This window comes from Labeo rohita, unplaced genomic scaffold (genome assembly GCF_022985175.1).
Source record: "Labeo rohita strain BAU-BD-2019 unplaced genomic scaffold, IGBB_LRoh.1.0 scaffold_1684, whole genome shotgun sequence".
Classification (NCBI taxonomy): Eukaryota; Metazoa; Chordata; class Actinopteri; order Cypriniformes; family Cyprinidae; genus Labeo; species Labeo rohita.
In genome coordinates this window covers 1-15,681 of record NW_026127873.1, presented here as the reverse complement: position 1 = coordinate 15,681, position 15,681 = coordinate 1, and the positions used below count along the sequence as shown (strand labels likewise).

Here is a 15,681-nt window from a genome sequence, read left to right as displayed (position 1 = left end):
TATATTCTAAAATATTCATATTTCAGTCTTGTGTGTCACGCTGAATTGCACTTTTTTAAATAGCAAATTCTAGTAATCGTAGCATGTAAAGAACGTGTAAATGATGGTCATTAAATGACGTGTAAGCGACGTTGCATTTACGTTGGTAGTAGGTTATGAAGGAAATAGGTTAGGAGGAAATACTGACAACGCTGCAAGTTGGTAATTTGATGGTAAAAAAAAATTACGGACATGGCACGTCATGGTCAGTTGGTAAGATCATGAAATATCCAGAACTTAGAAATACATTGCGTACGTGTTACGTCGTGTGTTAGCACGAGTATTAATAAGTAGGGCTATTTGTAGTTTAGAGAAAGGGTATGCAGTAAGTTGATGAAAACGGTCTTGTATTCAGGCGATTATATGAAAACAGTACACATGTGAAACGTGGTAAATTCTTTCCATTGGCGCTTCTCATGCTTTCTGTGTTTGTAATCATCAGCTAGGTGATGTGTTCTTCTCGAGTTGGATATGAGCCGGTTTCTTTAGAGTCCGTTTCCATTTGAGAGTCGTTTTCAATGTTTGTATACTAATATAAGACAGAATAAAATGATATTCTATCATGTGTATGCTTGCGATCACGTGTGAGGACGACACCTCACCGCTCTCGAATCGTCGCAGTGCATTGGTGGCAATACAGTACGGTTATACAATACAGTACTTAAATTATATTGAATAATTTAAGTGAAATATATGCATATTGATCACAGGCCAACTATTATTAAATTTGGTACTAATGAAGGTCATTTGGGAGACGAAAGAGTTGGATCTTATTAATGAGCAGAGCGAAGTGATTCGGTTCCGTAAAAAGAGCCGGAATTGACTCTATGCACGATCACTTCCGCGTTTGGTCTCAGCCCGCTCAGTTACATCCGGTGCAGCACCGGAAGCCGTTTTCGCTATTGGCGATAACTGTGTGAAAATGCCGCAGGAGAGGATGACATACTTCACTCGCTGTTTACAAGAGCTTCCCCGGATAACTGTGAATGACGTTAATCGTATCGTGAGGCAACCAGCTCAACAGTAAGAAAGAGAAGGGCTTCAAATGATATATTTCGAGTTACATCGACAATTTTGAGGGTGAGTATTCTCATACTATAATGTTATCAGAATATCGATTCTAGCCATCTCCGTTTCTCACAGTTTATATATGTCTTTGCATTATTTGTATTTATTTATTTTTTTTTTTTTTTATTTATCTATCTATCTAGTTACATTTTATGTACATTGTTTGCATCTTATATGTGATTTTTTTTTTATTAATATACATTTTGGATTTTACTTTATAAACGTTACTAACTATAAGTAATATCTCAGTTTCTAGTAAGGATCAGGTGACAGGAGAGATCTGCGTGAGGGCGACATGTTTCAGGTCGATGAGGAAGTCTCATAGAAGCCGCATAGTTTGGGAGTGGGAGGAGCCGCATATATATATATATCATGACATTTTGGGGGTGTACTAGAAGATGCTTGGTGGTTTGAAAAACGCATTGTTTTTCATGTAGTTTACATAATTATAATACATTTCTCCCCAGCCTGTCAAAAATTGCTTGATTAGTTTGGGGTTTGACAAAGGCCTCCCTTCTGAAAAATGAAATGTGTTGTGATTGGTTAGGTGTTCAGAGGGTTGTGATTGCCAAACAGGTTAGATTCATTACTGTCATGCCCCTTGCAAAAGTAGCAAGTTCTGTCTACTGTATACATGAAATTATGCATCTGTCTCCTATATACATTAAATTATTGTGCTAATTTATTTAATTATTTAAATACTTAGTTCTTGAAAAAGGTTTTATAAAAATGAAATATCTCCCTTTAGAGTGGAGTTTGATATTTGTAACTTTATAGATATTTTTAATGAACAAATATACCACCAGACACTGACAAAAATTGAAAAAGTGAAAAAGGATAATTGCACCCCTTTAAAGTATTTTTTAGTGTTATTATTGTAAAGTTGACTGGTTGTAAACAATATTTATTGTATAAACATTTTCATATATTAATAAAAGTGATTGCATAATAAGAGATAAACATCACTTATCTTAAATAAGTGATAAGTTTAAGTGAAGTATTTTCATGTGTTTTGATGGGATAATAAGAATGTTTGTATTAAGTTTATTGAAAGTCAAAGTTCAAGTTCCTAAAAATAAGTGCATAACAATGAAGATAAATATTATAATTATTTAATAAATTTTAATTGTTAGTAAGTTTTCAGTTAAAGTTTCAATTTGAGTGAGTAATATTTCAGGGAAATATCTTTTTATGGGTTTTATGGAAATATATTTAATGGTTTAATGTTTTTAAATTTTTTTATTATTTTTTTTTTTTTACTCAAGTCCTGTTTTTTTTTTCTGTGTATTGTAGATGCCGAAGAAGAAGGGTTTTCGTATGCGACGCACTCCAAGACCCATCAAGAGTAAGAGTGATGATAATGCATGCATATGTTCAGAAAAATTACAGCTGTCTGTTGTTGCTGGGAGTGATGTTCGAGCGGCACCATTGAGTTGTGATGTGAATGCATTAATTGCATGTAGTGTTGTAGCAGCAATCAAACATGTCATTGCTCCAGTATGTACATGGGTATACACAGATGTTGATGACATATGTGTGGAAGGCAGTAAGCTAGCCACATATGTAAATGAGGCGAGCCAGAAAAGAAACCATAAAAAGGAGTTGTGTAAGTTGATTGGGGAGCACAATGTGTTTGGCAAGAAATGGAATGTAGAAATTGGTCTACCAGTGTACAGAGATTTTGGAACATTTGAAGAGGAGAGTGTAATGTATGAAAAGCTGCAAGAATATTTGTTGAGAGATGGAGTGTGTCTGCTAAACCTTCACAGTGCAGTTAGTGCTATCATTCATCACAAAGATTATTTTGTGGTGGTTGATTGTGCTACTCGTGATGTGTTTGGGATGGCATCTGGTATTGGCACATCTGTGGCTGTTTTTAACACATGCCTTAATGATCTGATGGTTCACATCAGGAATCTAAGGAAGTCTTTAGATGCACAGTGGTTTGCCATTAGTAGCATTTCTGTGAAGACGGGTCAAGAAGATACTGAGCTGGAGAGTGGTACAGTGTTTACAGACAAACCTGTTGACATTGAAAGTGCTGCTCAGTTTCATAATCCTTCGGTCAGATTTGAAAGCAATAATATTGCCAGTGAAGTTGCAGCTGAGGTTGAGAATAGCACTTTTGTCATAACTAAAAACAGTAAAAGACGATCATTTCATCAGGGGAATGACCAGTTTCAATATGAAGGTCTTCAATGTATGGCCACTGAAGTTGGAGCTGAGGTTGAGGGAAGTTCTGTCAGGTTTGAAAGTAGCAATATCAGCAGTGAAGTTTCAGCTAACACTGAGAATAGCAATTTTGTCAGACTTAAAAACAGTATAAGAGGATCATTTCATCAGGGAAATGAACAGTTTAAATATGGAGGCCTTCAGTGTATGGCAATAGCTTTGGTAAGTGTAGCAAAACATAAAGTTTATAGTGTGTTTTCATGGCAGACAAAAGATGTTGACAGAGTTGTAGTTTTAGGCGATGAGTTGTACACAGATTTGAGAGATACCAATAGGATTAGCCAGATGTCCAATGTGTTGTGTGTTCATGATTTACCCAAACAGACTGTTATTGATGGAGATAATTTTTTATTTCAATATGGTGAGTTTGTCAGTGGTGAGGTAGATGTTGTTGAAGGGGAATTAATTGACAGTGGTGCCTGCAGCAGTCTATCAGTTGGACTGGAAACGATTTTTGCACAGTATGACACATGTCTTTTGACAGTGTGTAGCAGTACATGTGCAATAATTTCTCAAAATGGACAGTATGCATTGGTTGACTCTCATGCACGAAGTGTTCTTGGCATGATTGATGAAAGTGGAACAAGTGTTGTTGTATATTTTTCTTCTCTTAAAGATTTGTTCAATCACATTTGCCTTTTATCTACAGGGCTTAGTGAGAAGCAAAAACCTTTTGAAATAGCTGGAGTTTTAGCAATGACATGTAAATCAAGTGATGAAGTTTGTTTGGGCAATTCACAAATTCAGCATGTAAGCAGGTCTTGTGAAAGAGCAACTGTGAGTTGTAGAAGCTCTAACATGCCTTTTGCCACCAATGAGTTAGTTTTGGAGAATGGTAATTTTTCACAGTCAGATGTTTCAAAAATTAAAAAAGCTCAACATACAAAGTGTTTAAGTCCTACAGAGGGTAGTAAAGAGTCTGAGAAGAGTTTTGGAAATGGGTTTGATTTGGCTTCTGTGAAAGTAAATAGAAATGTAAGAAACAAGCGTAAGATTTCAGTAAGGGATTGCACTCCGAAAAAATGTAAAAGATATGATGTTATTGAAGATAGTTCAGATGTACAATTTATTAGTGATGAAGTTAATAAAAATATGACATTTAGTCCTATTTCTAAAAATGTCTGTCAAACTTTGTGCATACGTTTAAATGTGGACCTTGAAAAGATAAATGTACCGCAGTTTACACGTGTTGGCTTATTAGGAGTTCCATGTAAAAATGACAGTATAGTGGCAGATGGCAACTGTTTTTTCCGAGCCATATCTCAAGCTGTGACCGGCACACAAAAGTATCACAGAAAAATACGACTTGCTGTAGTGCAACAGTTGGAAAAAGATAGTGTAAAATACCAAAACATTTTGAGAACAGAGTATTCGTCAGTGTCAGAGTACATCAATAAGTCTAAAATACGACATGTTAATACCTGGGCTACGGAAGTTGAAATACAAGCAACAGCAGATTATTTAGGAATCAATGTATTTACGTTTTTTGATGGTCGTTGGTTAAAATACACTTGCAATAGTAAGCTTTTGTCAAATCAGAGTATCTACTTAGAAAACTGCAATGGAAACCATTATGAAACTGTAGTTTGTGTTTATGAGCCTGAATTACAGAGTTGTTATGGCTATTGTAAAACCAGTGAATCTTCTATGACAGGGTATTATATTAGATCACACATTAAGAACGAAATTAATGTTTTAGGTTTGGAAAAACAGAAACCGCATGTTGAAGTGCAAATGCAGTTTAGCAGTGAACAACAACAACAACACAGCATATTGAAAACAGTGCCAAATGAGACATGTGCAGCAGGAATGATAGTAGATTGTGATGCTAAAATTGTGGGTGATTCTGATGTTGAAATTGTGAAAAATGCTGGTGAAATGACATTGAAATATAGTCCTGTATCTACTGAAGTTGCACAAACAATATGCAATGAATTAAATTTGGATTTTGAAAGAGATTATGTACAAGTACCCATTGTTTATGGGTCTTTAGGCATTGTTTGTAAGACACATAAAGTTATAAATGATGGTAATAGTTTTTTTAGAGCAGTAGCTCAAGTGATTAGTGGTTCTGAAAAGAGTCATCGGAAAGTAAGACTTGCTGTTGTCAAGTATTTGGAAAATCACAAAGAAGAACACATAAAGTTAATAGGAAAAGAGTATGCTTCAATCTCAGAATATATAACCAATTCAAAAATGAAATATGTAGGATATTGTGCTTCAGATGTAGAATTTCAAGGTACAGCAAATGCTTTAGGAGTTAATCTATTTATATCTAATGGGGAAAAATGGACCAAATACATTTGCATGGGTACAGTGTCGAGAAATCAAGGAATTTATCTAAAACAATGTGACAGTTATTTTGAACCTGTAATATGTGTCCAACATGGTGATAAGAAGGTTTGCTTTGATTTGTGTAAAGTGGGTAATTTTCCAAGAAAGGAATCAAAAAGGCAGGCAGATATGACTGCAAATATTTGTATTTCAAATAGCAATTATTGTTTTTCTAAGTATTATAAAAGGAAATTGGCTAGCCAAAAAAACATAAAATATGAGAATGATGTCTTGTATAAGAAAAATAAAAAGGAGATGAGCAAAAATAAGTACCAAAAAGATGTGTTGTATAAAGAAATTAAAAAGAATGTTTGCAAAAGGAAGTATGAGGAAGATGTATTGTATAAGGAAAAGAAAAAGAATGATACTAAAAGGAAGTATCAGGAAGAAGAGTTGTATAAGGAAAAGAAAAAGAATGATACTAAAAGGATGTATCACGAAGATGTGTTGTATAAGGGAAAGAAAAAGAATGTTAGTAAAGAGAAATATCAAGGAGATGTGTTGTATAAAGAATTGAAAAAGGACATGAGCAAAAGAAAGTATCAGCAAAATATGTTGCACAAAAAAAGGGTGATGGAATATAGTAAGAGGAAATATAGTTTAAACCAGATTCACAGGCAACATGTAAAGGCCATTAGTATTAGAAAATATCATGGGAACCCTGAGCATAAAAAACGTGTTAAAGTGGGTATGAAAGTTAAAAGGCAACAAATTAAAGTGAAAGCAGAACAGTTAGATTTTGTTATGCAGCGATTTTTTTGATTTAGCAAAACATGGGCCAGATTTTGTGTGTTGTGTCTGCCAACGATTGTTGTTTAAACATCAGGTTTTAAATTGTAATAGAGATTATTATAAGAAAAAGGTAATAGGATTGATTTTAGATAAATGTATAAGTGAGGAATATTTACACAAGTGTAATAAGAACTGTGTAATGCCTTGTCACTTGCTCAATACACCAAGAGGCAATCTATGGATTTGTTACACATGCCATTATAAGCTCAATAAAGGTGAAATGCCACCTGAATGTTCGTCAAACAATTTGAGAGTTGAACCTATTCCACCAGAATTGGCATGTTTGAATAGCTTAGAACAACATTTGATAGCTTTGCATATACCATTTATGAAAATGTTAGCATTACCTAGAGGAGGGCAAAATGGAGTACATGGACCTGTAACATGTGTTCCTGCAAATATTGTGCAGACTTCTAATTTGTTGCCACTTTCCAGTATGGAAGGATCTTTGTTGCCTGTAAAATTGAAGCGAAAGTTAACTTATAAAGGACATTATAAATATCAGTTTGTTGATACTATGCATATAAAACAAGCATTAAAATGTTTAAAACAGATAAATGTGCATTATAAAGATGTAGAATTTAATGAAGCTTGGCTAAATGGGTTTTGTAGAGAAGATGACCTTCTAGCTTGTGTTCGTCAGCTTGGTGTCCCTACTTGGTTTTGTTCATTTTCTTCTGCTGATATGCGATGGAAAAATCTTCTTTTTAGTATCTTGAAACAGGAAGGGAGAACAGAAACAGTTGAGGAATTAGAGTGGGGCAGACAGGTGTGAGTTGTTGCGTCGCAATCCTGTCACTGCGGCGAGAATGTTTGATTTTCGGTGGCATTGTTTTTTAAGAGAGGTACTTATGTCTTCAGCTCATCCAATAGGTAAAATTAAGGATTACTTTTATCGTGTGGAATTTCAGCAACGTGGTTCACCTCATGTACACTGCCTGTTTTGGATTGAGAATGCCCCATTGATTGATAAAAACACAGATGAAGAGGTAATTCAGTTCATTGATAAATATGTAACATGTGAATTGCCATCGTCGGATGACAGTTTATTGGACGTAGTGACATCTGTGCAGCAGCATTCAAAGCGACATTCTAAAAGTTGTAAAAAGAAAAACACTGTTTGTCGTTTTAATTTTCCTAGGCCTCCATCTGCTCGAACATTTATATGTCGTGGTAAAAGTCATGAAGAAAAAAAGTGTATTTGTCAGGTAGATAACAGTGATACTTTAAGAAAATGTGTATGTGATAATCAAGGTCAAAGTAATTTTAAAATGAAAAAAGAACAGGCAGGTGAGATTTTGTCAGGAATTAAGAAGACTCTTTCAGATGATAACTGTAATTATGATAGTGTTGAACATTTGTTTAAACATTTAGGTATAAATCAAGCAAGTTTTGAGGCTGCATATAAATCATTTAGTCGAAATACACAAATCGTTTTGAAAAGAGAGGTTAATGAGGTTTGGGTCAATCAATATAGCAAGCCACTGTTAAAATGTTGGAATGCAAATTTAGATATCCAGTATGTTGTTGATGCATATGCATGTGTGGTGTACATAATTTCTTACATATCAAAGTCAGAAAGGGAGATGGGGTTGCTGTTGGGTAATGCACAAAGAGAAGCATGTAAAGAGAGAAATATTAGTGCAAAAGATGCACTGAAAAACCTAGGCAGTGTTTATTTACATAACAGAGATGTTTGTGCTCAAGAATCTGTGTACAGATTAACAAATATGCCACTGAAGGAGTGTTCAAGGAAAGTTGTGTTTGTGCCAACTGGAGACAATGTAATTAAAATGAGTCTTCCTTTAAATGTGTTGAGGAAAAAGGCAGCAACACATGAGCTTACAGCTGAAGAAATGTGGATGACTAGTATTGTAGATCGTTATAAGAATAGACCAAAGGACTTGAATGATATGTGTATGGCAACATTTGCATCAGAATATCGTATTTTAAGTAAAAATGAAAAATCCAAAACTCCGCTTAAATTAAACAATGGTTGTGGTTTTATTACCAAAAGAACACGAACACAGCCAGCCGTTGTTCGTTATGTGCGGTTTTCTGAGGAAACAAATCCAGAATCATTTTATCAAAGTATTATGCAGTTGTTTCTCCCATACCATTTAGATATGGAGCTGAAACCTCCCAATTTTGAAACATTTGAACAGTTTTACAAGTCTGGTCATGTGACATTTTGTGATGGATCTAGACATTCAGTGAAGTCAGTTGTTGACTTAAATAGAAAGAGATTTGAATTGGAGGCAGATGAACTGGATAATATTCAGAATACAATTGATAGTGATGGTATAATAGAAGATGGCTGGTGTGAACTATGTCCAGAGCTAGAGATAGAACGTTTAATGTGTGAGGAGGAAATGAAAGAAAAAAAACAACTAGTGGAAGAAGATGATGAAAATATTCCAGATTTAGCATCAAGTAATCAAAAGGTTGCTCATTTAGAAAAGAAAAATAATATAATGTGCAGAAGTGATGGTCTAGCCTTAATTAGATCTTTGAATGATACACAGTTATCTATTTTTTATCAGATTCGACAATGGTGCTTAGATAAGATAATGGGGAAAAATCCAGATCCATTACATGTTTTTATTACTGGTGGTGCAGGGACAGGAAAAAGCCATTTAATAAAAGCTATTCAGTATGAAGCAATGAGGTTATTGTCAACAGTGTGTCGCCATCCTGACAATATTTGTGTGTTGCTTACTGCCCCTACAGGAATTGCTGCTTATAATTTGCATGCAGCTACTATTCACCACAGTTTTAGCATTGGGAAAGATGTTCGCTTACCATACACACCTTTGGGTGAAGATAAACTCAATTGTTTGCGTGCTAAATATAGTGATCTGCAGATTTTGATAATTGATGAAATATCAATGGTTGATCACAATCTATTAGCATATATTCACGGTAGACTGAGACAGATAAAGCAAACAGGTGACTTTTCTCCCTTTGGAAATGTTAGCATAATTGCTGTTGGAGATTTTTTTCAGTTACCTCCAGTGAAGGGGAAACCATTGTATGTTGACAATATTGGTATTAACCTGTGGTCTAATCTGTTTTCAGTTGTTGAGTTGAAAACCATAGTTAGACAAAAAGATAATACTTTTGCTGAGTTATTAAACAGAATAAGAATTCGTACAAAAGTGACCCCAATGCTCAATAGTGACATTGATATATTGAAAAAATGTGAAACCGGTGAAATTAGCTCAGCTTTGCACATATTTCCCACAAACAGACAGGTGAGTGAGCATAATGTTAAACAGCTAATTAAAATTTGTCCTGAATATTTTGAAATAGATGCTCAGGATTTTATAATTAATACCAAGACAGGAAAACATGAATTGAAGAGTGGTCATCATTCAAAAATGTATAATACATGTTTGGATGAAACATTGCTTATAGGGAAAGGTGCTCGTGTAATGTTGTGTAAAAATGTAGATGTCATGGATGGTCTGGTTAATGGGGCATGTGGCACAGTAACAAACATCGTTTATTCTAACAATGATAAGTTTCCTGAAACAGTGTATGTCAAATTTGATGACCATCTGGTTGGTGCACAAAGAAGAAAATCTTGTATATCTGTTTCAGAAGTTGTAATGGGTTCTACAGGTATTAAACCAGAAGAGGAAAAAGTTAATAGTAAAGGTGGACTGCGACGTCAGTTTCCGTTAAAACTTGCTTGGGCTTGTACAGTACACAAAGTACAAGGAATTAGTGTTGATGAAGCTGTTGTATCCCTTAAAAAAATATTTGCACCTGGACAGGCATATGTGGCATTAAGTCGTGTTAGAACTTTATCAGGTTTGATTATTCAGGATTTTGAAGAAAAGGTAATATACTGTAAAGACAGCATTAAGGATGCAGTAGAAAACATGCCTACATTTTTTCTTAAAAATATACCAAATTACAAGGTCAATGAACAAGCATTTAGTGTATTTTTGATGAATGTGCAAAGTTTACGCCAACATTTAGCCGATTTGATTTTGTGTATACAGCATTTGAGGCCTAACTGCATTGCTATAACTGAAACATGGTTACCTGACAATATCTCATTTGAAACTGTAAAGATTGATGGTTATAGTTTTCATAGCCATCCCAGAAGTTTAGCTTATACTTACAGTAATCCAACTTTATGTGAAATAAAAGGTCAACAACATGGTGGTGTTGGTATGTATACCACAGACAATTTGGCACATAATGTTGTACAGGTACCAAATGTCAATTTAGAATGTTTAGTTTGCAGCTACACTACATACAATATATTAATAGTAGCTATTTATCGGCCACCGTCATATCCCATGTCTTTGTTTAAAGAAAATCTAGGCAAACTGCTTGATTTTGTAGAATCTGTAAGTACTACAACTGTTGTCATGGGAGATTTCAATGATAACATTTTAAAGTCTTTAACAATCTGCAAGTTTATAACAGACAGAGGGTTTATTCAGCATGTAACACAAGCCACAACAGAAAAAGGAACACTAATTGATCATGTTTATGTGAAGACAACACATTATGACGTAGAAACAATGGTGCTTCCAACATATTTCAGTGACCATGAGGGTATTTTATGCTCTTTTACATCTAAATTTTTTAACACTGATGAAGCAGAATTTGACGATTTGTAGGTTTACTGTTCAGCTTTATTTGGTGAAGGAGGTGGAGAGAGAATTCACATCCGTGTGGATACTTTATCTCTGCTGAGCCAAATATAGCTGTATTGCAGTGCGTGTTCACTGCAAGGTAGAAACAGAATTTTTAGTACTTACAAAGCTTTATTTGGTGAAGGAGGTGGAGAGAGAATTCACATCCCTGTGCATACTTTATCTCTGCTAAGCCAAATATAGCTGTATTGCAGTGCATTTTACTGCAACATGAAAATGTCAGTGTAAGATATTAAACCAACTTGTTTCACAAAGGAAGCAGACAGAGAATACATCCCTACTGTACAACTATACCTTTAACAAGAATGGTTTCTTTTCCTGCATTGCAAGAACATTTATATTTTGAATATTTATTTATTTATATGTCTGAATCAACACCTTGAAAAGTTCACTAACTGTACAGTTATACACATTAGCTAAACAATATTTTATAATTACATTATATTAAATATTGGTCTTTCTGTAACAAACATCTACATTTTCAATTTGGCCACAGAAAAGCGCACATTATAAGTTATGTATCTGTTAAAATTGTATAGCTTATGTTATTTTAAAACACTGATAAATATATTAGGTTCAACCACAAACTTGAGATAATCTTGTTTTTTTTTTTTTTTAATTCTTTAATCATTTATAAAGATTTTATGCATATGTTGAAAACCTAGTTTATGATTGTTAACTTAAAGTTTACCATTCCTATTTTGTACACTTTAGAGCAAAACATTTATGCTTTGTCTTTGGCATTATAATGTATTGACACTCAAAACAATGATCAAAAACAAGTGGAAATTGCTTTCACATAGATAAACAATTACCAACTAGCTACATATAAAAATATACAAATAAAATTCTAATTCAAATTGTGGTATTTAATGTGTGTATCATAAAATATTAGGTTGAAACTAATTTGAATGAATCTTGTTTGTAAATTCTTTAATAATTTATAATGTTTTTAGGCATACACTGAAAACATACAGTTTATAGCTTAACTAATAAAATCATGTTTTATCAGTGATCTTGAATTGTGCTCTTAAATTTTCTAACTCTGGTCCATAATTTCACTCATAAAAAAAAAACATTAAATAAAAAGTAATGCCGCTACTGTTATGTTAGCAATGCAGGTTTTGCTTTTCCATCTATGTAGTTACAAAAAGCAAAAGGCACTGGTAATGGTACTCCTGGTTTACTGGGATGGGGTTCGATTCCCTACAATGTCCTTGCGTTTTTGTAGCAACTACATACAATGTAATAGTTTCACTAGATTTATGAGATCTATAAATTGCACAAAAGACTTTCAACAAATAAAATATAAATCATGGAAATGAGTAAATGTAGTATGTGGAGTCAATTGGGGATAAGCCATTATCTAATTTTCATATGGTGATTAATTGCTAATACTTTTATCACAGTATATGCTCATATATATAATATCACAATATTGAAATTTAGTTAATATTGAAAAAAAGTGTTGTCATAGTACAGTATAACAGGTTAAATAACTTTTTCTTAAAATAAAATGTTAGTGAACAATTAAATTGAATAGAGCAACACACAAAAAAATATATAAAGTTACCTCACTCTCTATTATATCTTGTATATGAGTAACTCTCCCTAGTTAAAATAAGTTAATGCATTAACATCCACAACGAGCAATACCTACAATGGCTACAGAAAATCTTTTTTTTTAAAAAAAAAAAACAAATTAATGTTAGCTTATTAAATAATACAGTTGCAACTATTGATTTTAACATGTTATTAAATATAGGAATTACGTAAGATTGCCAATAAAATATTCTTTTAAACATTTGTTAGTTTAACTAATGAATTAATGTGAACTAATGAAGCTCTAATTTAAAGTGTGACTGAACAATAAAGAATCAAAATTCTTTAAAACAATAGGCAATCTAGGGCATGTTGTAGTCCAGATTAAAGTTTCAAAATAGCATATTAAGTCTAAAAATTTAAGCATTTCCTTCTGTGATGAACACCACAACCAATACAAAAATTTCAATGGCTGTTTAAACCATTTAAAAACATTTTAGAAACAGAAAGTACTATTTGTTTACAGCAGGCATTCTCAAATTTGCCTCACAAGATCACCTTTCCTGCAGAGTTTTGCTAATCAAATACATCTCAGCATACTAATTACTGTTTTCAGGATCATTAGAAAATCACAAGTAGGTGACTTTGATCAGGGTTGGCATTAAAATCTGCAGGAAAGTGGATCTCGTGGGTCACATTTGAGGACTACTGGTTTACAGGGTTTACAGAGTTTCCAGGGTAACTCCTGCATTTCTTCTGTTCAGCGCCATTTGCTATCAGAGAGAGGAAGTGTTTTCATACAGAGCATCTGTCACGCGCTTTGCCATGCGGTTCTCATCTGTGCTTGTTTACATCACAGTGCATATGCGTCTTTGATGTAGCATCTAGCGATGTTGTGCATTGTGACCAGTTGATCGAAAAGGTATTAATAGAATTAATAGCCTTCTTATCACTCAGCTAAGTGTTGTTAGCTCAATTGTAGCTTGTTGCTAACCTATTTAACACTTGCTGATACTTTTTGATATGTGGCTAGGAGTCCATGACTGTGTTAAATGTCACTTCTTGTTGCCAGGAAGTGGTGCTATGATTATAACTGAATATGGGCATGGACATGTGTTCAAGACATGACTGTTATTAAATGTGCACAGTTTAGGGCAGAGCAAACGTTGTTTGCCTGAATTACAGAAATTTCATTTTGCATTGCATTAATAACATGCCTTATCACTACTAGCATGTTTATTACTATTATCACTACTAGCATGTTTATTACAGTATTACTAGCATGTTAGAACATGTTTGTAGAATGTTTAGCATCAGTTATTAAACGTAAAGTTTAGCACAGAATGGTCATTGTTTGCCTGGGTTACAGAAATGTCCTTTTGCATTGCAATAATAACATGCTGTAGTGCATGTTTTTACCATGTTCATCATCAATGGCTTATTTATTGTGTAGCTAATAGTGCATCACAGTGTTGAACATGACAATTCCTGTTAACAGTAGGTGGCATTATGACTATAACTGAATATTGGTATGTCGATGTGTTCAGGCTAGGACTCTACAAACAAGTATAGTTAATGTAAAACAAGTAATTTAGTGTTGCCAGCAGGTGGCACTATCATCATAACTGAATATTGGCCTTTACATATGTTGAGGTCAGGACTCCTATCGAACAAGTGAAGTTTGGGGCAGATTGAACACTGCATGCATGAGTTGCAACAAATTCCTTTTTCATGGCATTAATAGCATACATTAATGCTTAGTAAGTGCTGCTAGCATGTTTCTAGCATGTTTAGGACAAAATCACATATTTTGTTGTGCTTTTAATAGTCCATCACAGTGTTAAACATGTCACTTCCGGTTGCCAGCAGGTGGCGCTACGACTAAATACAACTAAATATGGGCATGTAGATATCTTCAGGCCAGCAGTCTTATCAAACATGTGAAGTTTGGGGGAGATTGGTTGTTTGCATGAATTACAACAACTTCCTGTTTCATGTCTTTAACAACATGCTTTAGCACTTAGTAAGTGTTGCTAGCATGTTTGAGCGTGTTTTTAGCAAGTTTAGCACTCAATGACTTATTTTAGTGTGTTGCTAATAGTGTATCACAGTGTTAAATGTCACTTCCTGTTGACAGTATGTGACGCTATGACTATGAGTGAATATTGGCACGTAAAAGTGTTCAGGTCAGGACTCTTATCGAACATGTCAAGTTTGGTGCAAATTGTACATTGCATGTTTAAGTTAGTGTAAAACAAGTCATTTGCTGTTGCCAGCAGGTGGCGCACTGATTGTAGTGGAATATTGGCCTTTAGATGTGTTCAGGCCAGGACTCTTATCGAACATGTGAAGTTTGGGGCAGATTGGACATTGCATGCCTGAGTTACAACAAGTTCCTGCTTCATTACATTAATAACATGCTTTAGCACTTAGGTAAGTGTTGCTAACATGTTTTAGCATGTTTCTAGCATGTTGCTACCCTATTTAACACTTGTTGACACTTTTTAAAATGTTGCTAGGCATCCATAACAGTATTAAACATGTCACTTCCTGTTGCCAGCAGGTGGCGCTATGACTATGACTAAATATTGACATGCAGATGTCTTCATGCCAGCGATTTTATCAAACATGAAGTTTGGTGCAGATTGAATGTAGCATGCTTGGGTGTAAGACATGACATATCCTGCTGCCAACAGGTGGCGCTATTACGGAATATTAGCCTTTAGATGTCTTCAGGCTAAGACTCTTGTCAAACATGTCAAGTTTGGTGCAAATTGTACATTGCATGTTTAAGTTAAAGTAAAACAAGTCATTTCCTGTTGCCAGCACATGGCGCTATGATTGTAATGGAATATTGGCCTTTAGATGTGTTCAGGCCAGGACTCTTATCGAACATGTGAAGTCTGGGACAGATCAGACATTATTTGGCTGAGTTACAACAACTTCATTTTTCATAGCATTAATAGCATGCTTTAGCACTTAGTAAGTGTTGGTAGCA

The 15,681-nt window shown here is 34.3% G+C and overlaps 1 protein-coding gene across 1 annotated transcript; it reads left to right on the top strand.

The window, feature by feature from the left end:
• Positions 1-231: 231 nt before the first annotated feature.
• LOC127158760 (uncharacterized) lies at positions 232-11,101 on the top strand (the record flags this gene model as incomplete). The annotated part of the gene is given in 8 exon segments (XM_051101768.1): positions 232-244; positions 897-1,042; positions 2,401-3,072; positions 3,334-4,042; positions 4,388-5,764; positions 5,969-6,426; positions 6,428-7,225; positions 7,227-11,101. Coding segments are annotated over 8 exon segments (8,048 nt in total), but the record flags the coding sequence as incomplete, so codon positions are not given.
• Between the last annotated feature and the right edge of the window lie 4,580 nt (positions 11,102-15,681).